This window comes from Camelina sativa, chromosome 9, assembly GCF_000633955.1.
Source record: "Camelina sativa cultivar DH55 chromosome 9, Cs, whole genome shotgun sequence".
In the NCBI taxonomy this organism is placed as follows: Eukaryota; Viridiplantae; Streptophyta; class Magnoliopsida; order Brassicales; family Brassicaceae; genus Camelina; species Camelina sativa.
In genome coordinates, this window is record NC_025693.1 from 21,705,898 (window position 1) to 21,723,357 (window position 17,460).

At 37.1% G+C, this 17,460-nt stretch overlaps 5 protein-coding genes and 1 long non-coding RNA gene across 7 annotated transcripts in view; 3 read left to right on the plus strand and 3 right to left on the minus strand.

The window, feature by feature from the left end:
• Positions 1–1,448, plus strand: part of LOC104711653 (protein CHAPERONE-LIKE PROTEIN OF POR1, chloroplastic) — a 3,600-nt gene extending 2,152 nt beyond the window's left edge. The window contains exons 3-5 of the mRNA XM_010428353.2: positions 131–222; positions 519–969; positions 1,058–1,448. Coding sequence (XP_010426655.1) covers positions 131–222; positions 519–969; positions 1,058–1,208 — 694 coding nt within the window. The 3' untranslated portion in view covers positions 1,209–1,448. The remainder of the gene's footprint in view (positions 1–130; positions 223–518; positions 970–1,057) is intronic.
• Positions 2,941–9,170, plus strand: LOC104711655 (kinesin-like protein KIN-7G). Of its 2 annotated transcripts, XM_010428354.2 has the most exons (15): positions 2,941–3,307; positions 3,612–3,743; positions 4,147–4,379; positions 4,462–4,551; positions 4,629–4,729; positions 4,831–4,944; positions 5,020–5,101; positions 5,187–5,254; positions 5,346–5,411; positions 5,485–5,609; positions 6,285–6,621; positions 6,800–6,928; positions 6,995–8,146; positions 8,254–8,579; positions 8,683–9,169. In XM_010428354.2, the coding sequence occupies exons 3-15, from the start codon at positions 4,175–4,177 to the stop codon at positions 9,008–9,010; spliced, it is 3,123 nt and encodes a 1,040-aa protein (XP_010426656.1). In that variant the 5' UTR covers positions 2,941–3,307; positions 3,612–3,743; positions 4,147–4,174; the 3' UTR covers positions 9,011–9,169. The 2 variants fall into 2 exon arrangements, with proteins under 2 accessions (XP_010426656.1, XP_010426660.1); XM_010428358.2 differs by lacking the exons at positions 2,941–3,307; positions 3,612–3,743 and having other exon boundaries at positions 4,287–4,379; positions 4,466–4,551; positions 8,683–9,170.
• Positions 5,731–6,004, plus strand: LOC104711654. Its single transcript, XR_755374.2, has 2 exons — positions 5,731–5,805; positions 5,879–6,004. It is a non-coding gene; the product is annotated as an uncharacterized LOC104711654 (long non-coding RNA).
• On the minus strand, positions 9,532–10,938 carry LOC104711656 (GDP-mannose 4,6 dehydratase 2-like). Its single transcript, XM_010428359.1, has one exon. The coding sequence runs from the start codon at positions 10,885–10,887 to the stop codon at positions 9,778–9,780; it is 1,110 nt and encodes a 369-aa protein (XP_010426661.1). The 5' UTR covers positions 10,888–10,938; the 3' UTR covers positions 9,532–9,777.
• Positions 14,408–15,732, minus strand: LOC104715540. Its single transcript, XM_010432935.2, has 4 exons — positions 15,371–15,732; positions 15,065–15,295; positions 14,789–14,962; positions 14,408–14,710 (listed from the first exon to the last, which is right to left on the minus strand). The coding sequence occupies exons 1-4, from the start codon at positions 15,726–15,728 to the stop codon at positions 14,568–14,570; spliced, it is 906 nt and encodes a 301-aa protein (XP_010431237.1). The 5' UTR covers positions 15,729–15,732; the 3' UTR covers positions 14,408–14,567.
• The window catches only part of LOC109126464 (B2 protein-like), a 6,541-nt gene continuing 5,069 nt past the window's right edge, over positions 15,989–17,460 (minus strand). The window contains exons 5-6 of the mRNA XM_019230020.1: positions 16,364–16,472; positions 15,989–16,073 (exon numbers count right to left, since the gene is read on the minus strand). Coding sequence (XP_019085565.1) covers positions 16,026–16,073; positions 16,364–16,472 — 157 coding nt within the window. The 3' untranslated portion in view covers positions 15,989–16,025. The remainder of the gene's footprint in view (positions 16,074–16,363; positions 16,473–17,460) is intronic.

Here is a 17,460-nt window from a genome sequence, read left to right on the forward strand (position 1 = left end):
TGCGTAATCTTAAAAAGGTAGTGTTTTTTCTTTTTTTTTTTTGGGGGGGGGGGGGGGGCAGTTGTTCGAATAAGCATATGCTAGTTCTTTCTTCATGGTTATCTGAATTCTGAAATGCTCTTTTACACAGTTCTTGTTTGGCTCTTCCTACACAACGACGCAATGCTATGATCGTCCGTGCTATGAGTGCTTCCTTTGGTGATATGGCAGATGATTCAACTGGTAATACATTATTCTGAGCTCTGCATAATGCTAGTTTAAGCTTTCTAGTTATGGCCACTCATTACAAAATAACCTTGGGTTAAGCTTGTAAACGGTGCTTTGTATTCCTTTGTGGTGATAGTTGGGTGCTTTTGTGTAACTTAGTAGTGATAGTTTGGTTCTTTTGAATTGAACTAGCTGTCAATAGACGAAGCAATAGCTAGCTAGCAGTGAAATGTATAATTCTTAGTTCAAAACTTGAACTTGACAGCAATAATTCAAGCCAAAATGATTAATGTTCCCAGTTAATTTCATAGGTTCAGCTGTCTTCCCTCGGATCAATGTGAAAGACCCATATAAACGGCTTGGGATAAGCCGGATGGCCTCGGAGGATGAGATACAAGGGGCGAGGAACTTTCTCATTCAGCAATATGCAGGGCACAAACCCAGTGTTGATGCAATCGAATCAGCTCACGACAAGATTATCATGCAGAAGTTTCATGAGCGTAAAAACCCGAAGATTGACATATCGAAAAAGGTCCGCCAAGTGAGGCAGTCCAAAGTGGTCAACTTTGTTTTCGAAAGATTCCAAACTCCTGCCACTGCAGTCCTTGTCAAAACAGCAGTCACGTTTGCAGTTCTTGGCGTTCTAACTGTTTTGTTCCCTACTGAAGAAGGACCGACCTTTCAGGTTGCGTTATCACTAATAGCTACCTTTTACTTCATCCACGAAAGGCTGAAGAAGAAGCTCTGGACTTTCCTTTACGGGTAATAAAGCTGATCTAGATCATAAAAACATTTGCTGCTACCTTCTTGATTTAAATTCGCACCTGATCAGATTGATGTTGTGAAACAGGACTGGAGCTTTCATCTTCTCGTGGCTGGTTGGGACATTCTTGATGGTATCTGTGATCCCACCGTTCATCAAAGGACCAAGAGGTTTCGAGGTCATGTCTTCGCTCCTAAGCTACTTTTTGCTTTGGGTGGCTTCAAGTTACCTCCGGTAGCGTCGTTCTAGCTCTGTTCTTTTCCCCTTTTTTGGGTCGCAACAATCTCAAATTGTTATCTCGGATTAAACCAAAACAGACCCAGAAAGAGAAAAATGCATCATCTTCTTGTGACATAGAGAGTGATATGACAATTTTTTGGTCTTGGAGTTGTTATTTTGCCAAGTTTGTGACTTGCGCTTGCCGACTAATTTATTCATTTCAAATTTGAGATCGTCCCGCAATGACATTGAGATGAGATGGGAAAATAATGTTTTACTTTATGAAAAGTGACTAACATAAAAAAAAAGAACTTTACTTATTGATTGATAGAGAACAAAAAAGTTACTACTGTATTAATCATGACGTTGCTTTTCGTTGATTCCGGAAATTAGTATGATTTGTAGTACAACTATTAATAGACTCGATCTTTGTTAAATGAAAAATAGGAAACATCGCCTCAAACATGTGCTGTCTCATAATAACTATCGCTGCATGGGTTTGGTTTGGTTTGGTCCATGGCCTCATTATGTGCATGACCCTCTTATTTAGTATTTCTGTCTCTACTTTATGTATATCTTCCCAAAAAAAATTAAAAACACATTTTAGATGAAAACATTTGTCAGCGTCAAGATTAAATACTTGTTTTTAGTATCTACATATATAATGTTTTTTTTTTTTTTTTTTTTTTTTTTTTTTTTTTTNTATATATAATGTTTTTGTGCAGTGTACCTTCCAATTTATTGAACGTTTTAAAAAACTTAAAAAAGTTTGGCCATCGCAAAGGTTAGTCGTTTCAAATATAAATATACGCTAATATTATTATCTACTTTGACTAGATTGGATTATTGGTTTAACGACGACTGGTCAATAGACGATATTTTTTTTAATCAAACCACTTTTTATATGTACTTTAGATGTTAGTAAGAAAAAGCAAACGCACATGCCTTCATGTGCTCTGCTTTTTATATTTTTTTATTTATGTAAACTCATCAATAGTGAACTCAAAATTCGTTTTTCAATAGCTTAAAAACTCGAACAAAGTAAATAATGATGATGATATTACTGTACAAACAGTTGCTTGAAAAATCATATAATCTCTTTTGTGGTTATGATGTGATGTGCTATAAAGATTAAAAAAAAAAAAAAGTGTCTTCATCAAATAGCCAATAGGTGATGTTAATGATGTAAATAATCAACAACTTTAGACTGATGCTGGTCTTAAATATTATTACTAGCTATTCCCTTTTATTTTAATTGATGTTTAAGGTTTTTACATGATTACATATCAATTTAAAAATATATAGTTTTTATTTAATTTAGTTTTTTCATAAAAATACCATTTAATAAAATAAATTCAACCAATAAAAATATAATATAAAATATGACTGGTTAAAAGAAAATTAAATACATTTTTTGGTATAGAAAATTGAAAACATTAATTAAAACAAAAAATATTTTTTTTTTTGTTAAAACATCACTTAAAGTTAAACCTAAGAAGTATTAGATAATTATAATTTTTCTCCGGACCCTTTAATCCAAATCAATGTGCATTATTATTTTTTTTGGAACAATAAAGAAATGGCCTAAAAATACTATTCTTATTCTTTATTATTAAAAGAAAGTCTGTGGGTAATAAATTGAGACAGACATTTGTTTTTTCTTATTAAAAGATCTTAGATAAATTGTCTAATTTTCGTTCAAAAATAAAATAAAATAGTCTAATTAACCAGCAAACAACAACAAGAGAGAGTATACTAAAAAAAATCATTAGCCTGGTCTCTAAATTATGCTTTCTTTAGCTAATTCCTTAATTTTCACCAATGACGAATGAACAAAACCCAAAAAGAAAAAGAAAAAAGAAGCCATAAACGATTTAAACAGCTTGCACAATTCCGAATTTTGTTTTTGAAACACCTGAATTATTTTTTTATCGCTGTAGGCTAAGCGAAACAGGTCGCCTGAGATAATCTCTCTGCTTTCTCCGAATCCCATCGTTTCCTTAATGCTGCTGTTTCCTCCGTCGGAAACACCGTCTTGTTCACCTCCGCTTCCGCCATTGTTCTTCATCTCCTCGCATTTTCTTCTAATTTTCCCCTACATCATTCGTCGATTCGTAGGTGAAACAATCCTCGTTGTTGATTCTTCTTTTAATTTCTCCTCGATTCGTAGTTTTGGTTATGAATTTTTTTGCGAGATTCGTTGATTTTGAAGTTGTTACTGTGAGTCGTGTGAGCCGGTGTTGTTGTTAGGGAAACTTCGGTTCCGACGACGCAATGTCACACTATTGAAAAGAATTAAGAAAAATCTGATGATTAGTGCTGTTGCCTCGTATTGCCTTTTTCATTATTATAATTATAATTATAATTACTTTCTTGGATCTTACGGCTAAATTTGTGTTTGTTCTTTGTTGTTTTCATGTAGGCAGGTGTAAGTTAGTCAAATGCTTTGTTTTCATCTCACTGCACATGGAGTTTACTAAAGAGTCTTTGGCACCACATTGAACATATTCTGCAGAAACGGCTGTGATTATTATAATAACTAATCTCTTTGGAGGTAACTGATTTCTTTAGTTTGGTCTTTGTGTGATTGTCTGGAATAAAAAATATAAGCGTAGCTGCGTAGGCTTGAAACTTTTTTTGACAGACTGTTTAGGATGGGGACCATTTTAGAAAACACCAAATCCTCCTCTGCACAATCTTATTATGAAAGTTCGTTTGTTTATGTCTCAGACAATGATGAAAACGAACCACGTTGTTGTTGTTTATTTTGGTGTCATTCTTTGCTGACATGTTTTGGATATAGAAACACGTAGATAGAGTCAGAGACATGAAAATATACAAGTTGACTAAACTAGACTCATGATATTCAGTGATTGAGTTTGTCCTCTTAATTCCTGTTCGCTCTCTGTATATGTATGACATTGTTGTTGTTCTTGTCCTGGTCTCTTTTGGGGTAGGATGCGTGAAGGGAGGTGACAGGTGAAGATGGGTTTAGGAGAAGATCAGATGCAAGGACCAAGTGGTAGGGAAGAGAAGATTTTTGTTTCTGTTCGTCTGAGGCCATTAAGTGTGAAAGAAAGGGTTAGGAATGATGTGGCAGACTGGGAATGCATCAATGATGAAACGGTTCTATACAGGAGCCATCTTTCTATATCCGAGCGTTCTATGTACCCCACTGCGTATACATTTGGTAAGGCTTGCTCACTTTTTCAGCTTCTTGATTAAAAGTTAATCCTCAGATTCTATCTTACTGATCCTTCGTATGCCTCTAGACAGAGTGTTTGGCCCTGAGTGTTGTACCAGGGAGGTGTATGATCAAGGGGCGAAGGAAGTGGCTCTCTCTGTTGTTAATGGGGTTCATGGTAAGGAATGTCTCGTACTGCTTTATTTTTACAGTCTTTATCCACTTTTGACTCATGCTTAATACAAATGGTTACAGCTAGTGTCTTTGCATATGGGCAAACAAGCAGTGGGAAGACATACACTATGACTGGAATTACTGATTACGCCTTGGCCGATATATATGATTACATTGAGAAGGTAAAGTTAACAATTTCATAGTCTTTATAGTTATCTTACCACATTATTTCCAGTTCATTCAGTAACTGTCACCCTTTTCAATTTTTATGTGTTTTCTGCAGCACAAGGAAAGAGCATTTATTCTGAAGTTCTCAGCCATGGAGATCTACAATGAGTCTGTAAGAGACCTCTTGAGTACAGATATTAGTCCCCTCAGACTTCTAGATGATCCTGAGGTAAATGTTGGCGTTGGCATCCTATGGAATTGGTTATGCGTAATCTTACTTTACTGGTCATTTACTTTGGGACAGAAAGGGACCGTTGTTGAGAAGCTCACGGAGGAAACTCTGCGGGACTGGAATCATTTTAAGGAGCTTTTATCAATCTGTATTGGTATTGATTTACCAAATGTGTATCTAAATTAATATCTTTGATGCTTTGGTCGCAAGTTTGACTAAGTATCATCTAATCATTGCAGCTCAACGACAAATTGGAGAGACAGCTTTAAATGAAGATAGTTCCCGCTCTCATCAGATTCTGAGATTGGTAAGGCATTTTGCTGTTTTAGATTAACGATGCAACACTGCAGTCTTCAGGCTGCCTTTGGGAACTTACTTTTGACTGATATCTTTTACAGACAGTTGAAAGCACAGCACGTGAATATTTGGCGAATGATAAATTTAGTACACTCACAGCAACAGTGGTATGTACTTTGAATCTTCCATCTTGTATTATCCTAAACCAAAAGATTCATAGATAAACTAATTATCCTGCAGAATTTCATTGATCTTGCTGGAAGTGAACGTGCATCTCAATCATTATCTGCTGGCACAAGGTTGAAAGAAGGTGGTCATATAAACCGAAGTTTACTAACACTAGGAACTGTCATTCGAAAGCTAAGGTTAGCCTGTGTAGCACCTTTAGCTTCAATGAAAATTCTCNAAGGCATTTTGCTGTTTTAGATTAACGATGCAACACTGCAGTCTTCAGGCTGCCTTTGGGAACTTACTTTTGACTGCTATCTTTTACAGACAGTTGAAAGCACAGCACGTGAATATTTGGCGAATGATAAATTTAGTACACTCACAGCAACAGTGGTATGTACTTTGAATCTTCCATCTTGTATTATCCTAAACCAAAAGATTCATAGATAAACTAATTATCCTGCAGAATTTCATTGATCTTGCTGGAAGTGAACGTGCATCTCAATCATTATCTGCTGGCACAAGGTTGAAAGAAGGTGGTCATATAAACCGAAGTTTACTAACACTAGGAACTGTCATTCGAAAGCTAAGGTTAGCCTGTGTAGCACCTTTAGCTTCAATGAAAATTCTCTGACTTGTGTGCCACCTTCATCTGCTCTTTATTCTTTCCCTGTATTTGAAAATGGTTGAGCACCTTTTCATTGTCTTTGAGAGTTGAGTTCCCAAGCTGAAATATAGGGCTTTGGCCCAGTAGCACCACTTTACCAAGTTATTACTTATTATCAGATTGAAATTATTATCATCTAACGTATGCTTTTTCCATTAAATGGGGTCTTTTTACGTTACTAAATTATGTGGCTAGCTTACTGCAGTAAAGGAAAAAATGGGCACATTCCATTCAGAGATTCCAAGCTGACACGGATACTTCAGACTTCCTTGGGAGGAAACGCCAGAACTTCCATAATCTGCACACTGAGTCCTGCAAGAATACATGTTGAGCAATCAAGAAATACACTGTTGTTCGCAAGCTGTGCCAAGGAGGTGACAACAAATGCACAAGTCAATGTTGTCATGTCTGATAAAGCTCTGGTTAAACATTTACAGAGAGAGTTGGCTAAATTGGAGAGTCAGTTGAGCAGCCCTCGTCAAGCTCTTGTTGTGTCTGACACAACTGCATTGCTGAAGGAGAAAGACCTCCAAATCGAAAAGGTAATGCGATTTACTTCAATCAACCTGCCAGCATATCTACAAACCAGCTGCTGTATGAGAGTTCACTTCCCTTATCTTTTTGTGACAACCAACGTTTGTATTACTAGTAGCTCATTCATACTGGTGATCTGATAAGATATTCACAATAGAGACTTTATGTTCTTTTCATTACTTACAGCTACATAAAGAGGTATACCGACTAGCACAAGAATTAGAGCGGGCGTATTCTCGGATTGAGGATCTTCAACAGATTATTGGAGAAGCACCACAAAAAGAGATATTATCAACAGACTCAGAACAGACAAATGTACGTTAATTGTATTTTTTTAGTTTTAGCAAAAGCCCCATTTATATTGTTTTTGTATTCCTCCAGGTGGTTATGGGACGTCAGTACCCCAAGCTGCGGGTGCGTAGTTCATGGGAGTCTCTAAATATAACACCAGAAAGCCCTCTATCAGCGCGAGCATCCATTATGATGTCCCCACAATCAACCGAGCATGGTTCTGACGAGAATGTATTCCAGCTTTCAGACTTTAGGTTAAATTCTGGTGCAAGTAGTCCAGCCCAACACCTTCCATTTGTAACTCCTGGGAAATTCACTAAAGTTCGACTTAATATTCGTGGGGCAGAAAGTAAAAACGAACCGCACAGTCGCAAGAGGGAATCTGCAGATCAGTCTCGTGTTCAGGAAGAACGATTTCATGAAATGGACGAACCAAGTGAGGTAGATTCTGAATATCCGTGCACGGAACTTCGAGGCATAGAAACAGAGAGTCCCTGTATCACCATGTATCCAGAGCCAAACCTGCTTCCAGACCGGTGCAAGGCTGTGAGTGCACTTCCAATATGTGTACCTGAGTCAAAGAACTTAAGACCACTAACAGAAACTGAAGAAGAAGAAGATGATGAAAGAGTAAAGGAAATCAGTAGTGTCTCTATCCAATCAGCGGAAAAAAGTGAACCCATCAAAGTCTCTCCACACTGTGTTTTGTCACTTACTGACGAATCATTTCCTCATCAGTCTTCTAACCTCAGAAGAGACCCTACAGATCAAGATTTTGTCACTCCGTCTCCTGAAAAGCCTCTAGCTAGGAATCTTGAGAGAGATTCACAAACGGCAGGAGGCTTGAGGCTTACTAGAAGCCAAAGCTGCGGAGCAAGCTTTGTATCGAGCTCGTTCTTTTCTGTGTCTGAGATAGATGCTAACAGACCACCAGGCTGGTATCAGAATGAAAGAGCTGAGAGCAACCTGAAATCGTACAACAACAAGAGGCCGCCATTGCCAAAGCATATTAGCCGGATGAGCATGCCAGCAACTTGGTTCGAGAAAGAGTTCAACCCCACCCAAAGAATGCCAGCTGCTTTAGATGGTGTTAATAAGAGAAAGTCATCACAGAATGGATCACAGGTTTCTCCCTCTAAATCTCATGTGTATGCACGCCAGACAAGTGGTAGAACTTCACTCAGCCAAGGCGTAGGTGAAGAGACTATTCCTCAAAGGGACAAGCGAATCATTCATCTATCGGTTAGTTTTACTAACTTGGTCAAGCAGAGCTTGCTTTCGTTTACCTGTACTTGATACGACCTTTAAATATTGTCTTTATTTTGAGGACCACCTCTATCATGTGGCAGATGGATGAGATAGAGCAAAAGTTCTTGGCTCTAAGATCGTCAAAGAGTTTCAAGGACGCTGCTGTTGACCCCATACAAGACTATTTAACCATGCCATTGGACTGGCCGTTGGAGTTCAAGAGACTCGAGATGGAGATAATAGAGCTATGGCATGCTTGCAACGTTTCCTTGTCACACAGAAGTTACTTCTTCCTTCTATTCAGAGGAGATCAGAAAGATTGCTTGTACATGGAGGTAGAACTCCGCAGGCTCAAGTACATCAGAGAAACCTTTACCCACAATAGCAAGGCTATTGAAAATGGACGCACCCTTACATCAATGTCCAGGTATATACAGTATATTCACCCAAAAGCACAATACCTTTATTTGACTGTTTAGATCAAGAATGTATTCGTTTTTTTTAACTGTTTGGGCCGTGAAACAAAATAGCCTGAGGGCGTTGAACAGGGAGAGGTACAAGCTGAGTCAGCTGATGCAGAAGAAACTGACGAAAGAAGAGAGAGAGAACGTGTTCTTGAGATGGGGCATTGGGCTGAACACAAAGCACAGGCGGCTCCAACTGGCGCATCGTGTCTGGTCAGAGAGCAAAGACATGGAGCATGTCCGAGAGAGCGCCTCCGTTGTGGGAAAGCTCATGGGGTTCGTGGACATGGATTTGGCGTCCAAGGAAATGTTTGGCCTCAACTTCTCACTTAGACCCCGTCCTAAGAAATCTAGCCTTTGGAAACGCAGTGTTTTGTCGCTCTCTAATTTGTAATTAAATGGAGTATCAAAAATCCAAGGGATTCATTCTTGAGCACTAAATTGAAAGTGGTGTGCCTTCTCTAAGAAGTACATTCACAAATGTAAATTGATTTGGGTCTGAGACTGAGAGATTGAGCAATACCAAGTCTAAAATAGCAATCAGCAAAAATCATATAAAATATGTTTGTGCCCTTTAACTGTTTAGAGTCAGGTAATACGAGAGTCGTAACGCAGACATCTCAATGAGAAAAGCTCTAGTGTTTGTCTTCCGGTTGCAAAGTCCATGCAATTACTTGCGTGTCACATTTTCACTGAACTAAGAATGCTTCACACTTTCTCTCAAATGCCTCGCCTTGAACCTGCCCTTTGACTGATATCCCTTTCTCTGTCAAATGCTTCATGTTCTGAGTAAGTGATATATCTAAGCAATGTTTGTGTTTTGTAGATTAAGAGCCAGTTCCAAGGGTAGAGAGTAAAAGAGTCTGTCTCTCTGTTTAAAGTTCGCTTAGAGAGAGATTCATGAATAGAGAAGAAGAGAGGTAACAAAAACTGTTTTATAAGATTCTTTTCGCCCTTTCTTTCATACAAAATTCACTGCGCTATATCCTCAATGAGTTCATTGAGGGGAAAGCAAATTGGATAACTTAAAAAGCAACAAAGAAACTAAAACATCGAAAAAAAAGAAAAAACAATCATCAAAGCAAAAAAAAAAAAACGAAATGTAACTGATTAATGTAAACACCCCTCCCTCCTCCTCCTCTTTGTATATTGTTGATCAAATCAAGGTTGCTGCTGAGCATCCATGTAACCAGCATCAGCAAGCACTTTCTCCCTCTTAGCAAGCTCAAGATCTTCATCAACCATCATCTTCACAAGCTTCTCAAACCCTACTTGTGGTGTCCACCCCAACACTTCCTTTGCCTTGCTAGCATCTCCTTTGAGGTTATCCACTTCAGCTGGCCTAAAGTACCTCTGGTCAATCTCAACATGGTCTCTCCAATTGAGTCCCAAGTACCCAAACGACACCTCAAGAAACTCTTCCACTGTGTGTGCTTCCTCCGTTGCAACAACGTAATCGTCTGGCTTCTCTTGCTGCAGCATCAACCACATTGCCTCCACATAGTCCCCTGCGAATCCCCAATCCCTTGCCGCCTGCAAATTCCCAAGGAAGAGCTTCCTCTGCAGACCAACCTTGATCCTTCCCAAGGCTCTTGTGATCTTCCTGGTCACGAAGTTCTCACCACGGCGCGGTGACTCGTGATTGAACAAGATTCCGTTACAGGCGAAGAGACCGTACGCTTCTCTGTAATTCACAGTGTACCAATGAGCAGCGCATTTGGAAACTGCGTAAGGAGATCTGGGATGAAACGGCGTCGACTCAGATTGTGGAGGTGGAGTTGACCCGAACATCTCCGAAGATCCGGCTTGGTAGTACTTGATGGTCCGGCCACTGTCGATGGTGTAAGATCTGACGGCTTCAAGGAGACGGAGAGCACCGGTGGCGACTACATCGGCTGTGTAATCAGGGATCTCGAAGGAGACAGCGACGTGAGACTGAGCAGCTAGGTTGTAGACCTCGTCAGGCTTGATCACATCGAGCCAACGGCGAAGCGACGAAGCGTCGGTGAGATCAGCGTAGTGGAGCTTCATCAGAGCTTTGTCGACATTGTGTGGATCGATGTAGATGTGGTTGATCCGCTGGGTGTTGAAATTGGACGATCGACGGATCAGCCCGTGGACTTCGTAGCCTTTTTTGAGAAGGAACTCCGTCAGATACGATCCGTCTTGGCCGGTGATTCCGGTGATCAGAGCTACCTTCCTCGGCTGAGACGGCGGCATTCCAACGGCGGTGACGGCTTCGGAACTGGATCCGTTGTTTTCTGACGCCATTGTTTTGGGTTTTTCAGATCTGGATTCAGAGAGAGAGAGCTCTGTGTTGAATCGAGCTGTTGAGTTTAGTTGGATTTAAATAGGAGTCAGAGAGGTTGAAGACGAAGGGGTGTTTTGGTAAATTTGAGATAAGGCTATTTTGGTAAATCTATTGAGTCTTTAAATTTCATTATTGACTGATTGAGATATTTTTCCTTGTTTATGTCTAACACGTTAATGGTTTACTAATTTTGTGGTCAATGCCATCAATATATTACTTATAGAATTTTCTTGCAAACTATTCAATATTCTATATATTTTTCAGTTTGCAAATTTTCCAAAACAGCTAGTCAAAACTATTGAACTTTTTTTTTTGTCACATCATAATTGCCAAAAAAAAATTAATGGTTTACTTATTTTGTGGTCAAAGCCATCAATATATTTTAGTTTTTACTAGTATTAGAATTTTCTTGTAAACTATTCAATATTCTATATGTTTTCAATATGTTCAAATCTTTTGAAAAGTTTCCAAAATCTTGTTAATCAAAATTACTTTAAATTTTTGTATCACATATAATATAATGATTACAAAGAAAAAAAAACTGTAAATGTAGTCAAATCAAAATATTTAATATTACAGTTTTTTTTAACATTTAATATTACGTTTGGTGTAGTCAGATTAATAAAAGAAAGTTCCAAAATTGATACGTTAAGAAAAATAAAAAACGTCATACTTTTGTATCGAGGATTAAAGAAGTAAGATCATTTATTAATTTATTAATTTAATGCTAAATATTACTCCTCTTTTAGTGGAGCTTTTAATGTGTTGGTGTTGTTGTGTGTTTATTATTAATAGATGATATGTTGGATTGTATCTTATAGACTTAAAAGTTGCGAGAGATCATAATCGACTCTCCAAAAGAAGTTGTTCCATAGAATAGAAGCTTCTAATTTACTCAAACTATTTCTATCTATCAAGCTTGGTTCTTTGGTTCATTGCATATTTTAGCAAGCTCTTGTTGCTGCTTCGGCTTGATCATTGAATCAAAGATGGACTTGTGGTAAGCCTCGATCTCTAAGAGGCCAAAGAAACCACCCTTGATGGGTAGTAAACCACCAACACCACCAAGAAGGGGTAGGAAGCCGTCGATGTTCTTCTTAAGATTCAAGGATGAAGTAAACGGTAGAACAGGACACGAACCTACATCATAATAGGCCATCACTCTCCGAGAGTCGTTTACTTGAGTAAGAGGACGATCCCGATGAGTAGGAGAGGGAGGTGACAGTGGAACATTGAAGTCGCTGGCTAAGAAGTTCTCAGGAAGGAGGTCGTCGTCGTTAACCAACTCATGCCATTTCATTGGATTTTCAGTGGTTTCAATGAGCTTGTCAGCGGTCTGCATTTCCCCTTACCAATCTAAAGCTTTCCTTGGAATCAAAGATTTAATTACATTTATGTTTTTAAATTGAGTTTTAGAGGATTTTAATCACAATTCATAACAAATTTCCAAAATTATTAAAATCAATTTAAAACTTATTAAAATCAAACCATTCAAAATATGTATTATGTAATAATCTTTCTAGGTTTTTAGCTTTGAGGTTTTTAATCATACATTTTATTGAAATTCTTGATCACTTTCATATGCGTAATGTACATAGCATGTACATCGTCGATTTTGGAATCTTCACGTCGTATAACACCAAAAGGTATGGTTGGAAGCTATTAACTCATGTTTTGCATATTAACACCTAATCATAACTGTGTTAGTTAGTTTATTTTGTCACATAATAATTGCAAAAAAGAAAAGTAATGGTTTACTTATTTTGTGGTCAAAGCCATCAATATATTTTAGTTTTTACTAGTATTAGAATTTTCTTGCAAACTATTCAATATTATATATATTTTCAATAAATTCAAATCTTTTGCAAAGTTTCCAAAATATTGTTAATCAAAATTACTTAATTTTTTAAAAACATATAATATAATAATTACAAAAAAAATAAATTGTGAAAACAGTCAAATTAAAAAATTTAAATATTACTTTGTAATAAAGAAAGTTCCAAAATTAATACGTTAAGAAAATATGAAAACGTCATATTTTTGTATTGAGGAATAAAGAGAAAAACGTCATATTTTTGTATTGAGGAATAAAGAAGTCGGACTGTTTTTATTAATTACTTTAATGCTAAATATAACTCCCATTTTAGTAGAGCTTTTAAGTATTTATACTAATTTGAAAAAAAAAATTAAAAACAATAATATTGAATACATTTGTAGGTTTAATTAGCAGTGTTGGTGTTGTGTGTTTATTTAAGAGATGATATGTTGGATTGTGGAGGCAAATAGACTTAAAGTTGCAAGAGATCATGGAACCTAAACAAAAGAATATACTTACTTCTCGTAAAGAATAACGGTTCTCTCAATAAATTAACAGCTGTCATTAACACAATGGTTACAATTAATAAAAGATAATAAATATATAAATATGATTAAGATAATATTTTTTTATTTTAAAAACAACCTTATCTGAGTTTGCAGTCTGCATATAATCTATAGTTTAAATATATAATGCAAGGGTTGTCTCTTTAATTAGGAATTAACTTGGAGCTTCCATTCTCTGGGTGGATATATATTTCAGGTGTTATGAGCTACGTTTTTTGTTTTGGTCAGTGACTCTCGTATTAATGGGTGCCTTAAGGATTAGTAATTGCACGGGATGGTTGAAGCTATGTATACGGGTTGATTTGTCTGAATACCATACTTGATCTACTGTCTTCTGAAGATTGTGTCTTCACTTCAGTACCTTTGATGATGATTCTCAGGTTTACAGCAGTTTGACAGCAGGTATATATGTTTTTAATGTGGATTCATCAAGCTGGTTTCATCATATACCTCATTTTATTTTTCTCTTGTGCCTTCTAGTCATATAAAACGGCCAGTCTGTCGTAATGATGTCTTTATGTTTTTTTGTTGTAGGTTCTTCTTCTATAATGGTTGTTAGCAACGGTGATGGTAGCATAATTTATTTATTGCCGTTGTCAGACTTTGGTTTGTAGTGAATCGTCAGAGTTGTAGGGAATTTATTGTGTGTTAGCACATGTATACATACATATATTCAAATTTTGTCTCGTGTTGGGGACTTGTGCTGCTGCTCATATTCACATGAGTTTGTTATTTGGAAGGCTATGGTGGCTCCTGACGACGGAGGAAAGAAGAATAATAACGGTGGTGATTATTCACCCATATTTTGTGTTCAGCATAGAACAAGAAATCAATGTTGTTCAGTTTTGTGTTCAGTTTTGTATTGAGTTTGGAATCAAGACACCCATATTTAAAGATGACTAATGGGAGAATAAAAACCTAAAACAATGGGATGAAGATCTAAACTTAAATTAATATTATTTTTAATATTATTAAAAGTTAAAGACACTAATTTGAGGATATGCAATGGGTTTGCTCTTACATGCAGAAGCTTCTCGCAAGGATATTCGTGACGTGGTCGATGCATGGTACCATTTCTATCAAGCGTGGTTCCTAGCTACTGTTACGTTTGGTTCATTGCATGTAAAACAAAAATATTTTATGATCGTGTATTCAGTGGAGTCTCTAGTCCTTCAAAAACAAAAACAAACTCAGTGACGGAAATATAACATACTAGTCCTACTAGGATACTACTACTAAGATTCAATCATCAAATTCTTCAATCATTACTCTCTCCTCCAAATCCTTCATCTTCTTCCTCTACATGTTTTTTACCTTTTTTACCTTTCTTCCGCTTCTTATTCGGACTCTCACGTTCTTCCCTCTTCCTCTTCTTTTCTTCCCACTCCTTATACCGGGTACCTAATCATCAGCACACTTGTTAATTGGTTATTTAAGTTAATGTTCATGTAATGTAAAAGAGGATCCTTAGATACTAACCTTGTTTACCCGTGGCATCAAAATACTTTTTGTCCATATCAATCAGCTTTTTCTTATGTATTTCTTCCTTTGCCATCTTCTCTTGTTCCCTTGCCTTATACAGGGGACCTCGTTTACCCGTGGCCTGAAAATACTTTTCATCCTCCTCAATCAGATAGTTCTGATACGGCTTACCTAAATTATCATCACAATTTCACAATTGTAGGTTAATTATCATAACAATTTCTCACAATTCTCTTGGTAAGTAAAATTTCACGAGGATTTAAATAAACTCACCTTGTTCACCCTTGGCCAGAAGTTCCCAGTCTATTGTTTTCTCAACCGCTCCAGTCAATTCTTTCTCGGCGTTCTTGTCGTGAGCGAGGATTACGGTATACTTCGATGCAGTCAACTCTCGAAGGCAAGAGGCAAAGCGGACATCATTGGATATGAGAAGAACAGGGATTTCCGGGTTCTCGAGAACAAACTTATGCATCAACTGCTTGATAAGCTGATCCGGCCTTTTCTCTGAGATATGAAAAAAACACAGCAAAAAATTATCAATTTTGAAAAGCTAAGATAATGAAAATATGAGTTACTTACGTTTTCCTTCTAAAGGAGGCTCAGTGGAAACGACTGTGATGCGTCCTTTTACCAGATCTCTCCGCTGATTGATCTTCTTTTCAAAAAAATCAGGCTTGTGATAAGCAGTCATGTCCAACACACCGGCAAAACCGACAAGCTTGGGCAGTAAGCTGTCTATATTATTTCTAAGTTTGAGACAAGAGGTAGATGGTGGAACAGGACATGAACCTATGTCATAGAAGGTCATCATGGGAGAGTTTTCATTCAAAGGAAGAGGATGATCTCGGTGAGGAGGAGAGGGAGGTTGCTGTGGGGCGGTGAAGTTGTTGGCGGAGTCCCCTTGAACCAGTTTGAGGGCAGGAAAACTACAATCCATTGAACCCACTTCAAGAGGAAGAGAGAAGAAGAGACAGAGAGATTTTTGGAGAGATCGATACTAGGGTTTTTCAATTATTATACATACTAGTGTTATGGCAATAATTTTTATTTTTACTAAAGTTAAAATAATTGAGTAACTTTTGTTTATGTGGAACGACGTCGCTTATTCGGCAGAGCCTCTTCCCCCTTTTGCTTGCCTTAAGACCACACATACTCTCATCCCTTCTTAGTAAACATACATTTGGCTCCGACTCAACCCTACGCAACGTGGCATTGCAAGGTTGATTGTTTTGGCTTATGCAGAACCAGCTTGTTCGCAGAGGTCTAGCAGATCCAATATTGTCTGCAACAAACATAACAGTCAACACATAATCAAGTCTCAATAAACCTCTATATGTAAAGGATCATTACTTATATCAGTTGATGATGATCATAATGCTTCTACAAGAGCTTAAATAATTTAGTTCCAGTCCCAGTTCCAATTCCACATGATGAAACACAATATATACTTTTTGTTTTGAAGAAGGTTAAATATCACCGTTTAAAGAGGACATGACTTTTTGCTTTCTTTTATAATATGATGTAACCATTCAATCATTATTTAGATATGCACTTATTTTTCTTGTTAATGACATTCATCATAACAGAGAGCTCAAAGCGGAATTTTGGACCATCATACTGGTGAAGAACTGGCTTGAAGGAGTCCTCTTTCAAGGCTTTGTATATTTTCCTCACTCTGATCCTTGTTAAAGATACTTTTAACATGAACCCCAAAATCTTAAACATCTATATTAATCACATAATAGAATCATAAAGAGGGTTAAAGTAATACCTCCACTCATTGTAGAAATGATGCTTCCTTGAATAGTTTCTTCTTCTTCAATGGCTTGAAGGCTTGAAAAGAAACTTTTAGATGATCTTTAGGTGGAAGATAAGGTTTCTCTCCCCTTTCCTATAAACTCTTTTCTTTATGTGTTATTTTTGTTCTTATGATGATTTGTGATGGAGCAAACCATCTATTTATAGGTGGGAAGAGGACCTTACTCCTCATTAGGGTTTTGTCTCATGATTTAATCTCAACCATCCATCATAGTAGAGATGAAGACAATGGTGACATGTGTGATAACAAGTGTCTAGTATTGCTTCAAACACAACATGCAACTTCACACTTGTCCTCTTATAAGCTTTAGCATGACATGTAGCTTAATACTTGTCCTTATAAGCATAAGCTTTACATGTAGCTTAACACCTGTCCTTTTAGTTCCCAAATGATTAAAATATAACAAACCCAATTAAATAACCTACTAACTATAAGACCACATACATGGGTAAGAAATAATTATTTTCTTACATTCTCCCACTTGGTCGTTAGTATAATGGTTTTACTCGGGAATCATAAGGCCGGCATAATATGTTATATTTTTCATTTGGTCTTTCATAAGTGTCTTAGCTAATCTTGTAACCAATGAGAGTCATGGCGGTCACACATCATTTTGCAACATGATTCCTTCCATGTACTACTACATTGACTACTTTTCATAGCTAGACCATAAACATTATTCCATTAGTAGGAGTCATCTTTAATGGTCTCTTTGATGTCTTTTAAGACGTATTCTGTTATCAATAATTCCAACAAAAAATAATGTGTGCGCACGTTGGAAACAGAATAGAAGATGTAAAAGTCATAAGAGAGCTCTTATAAATGTCAAACATAGGCTAAAACATTATCA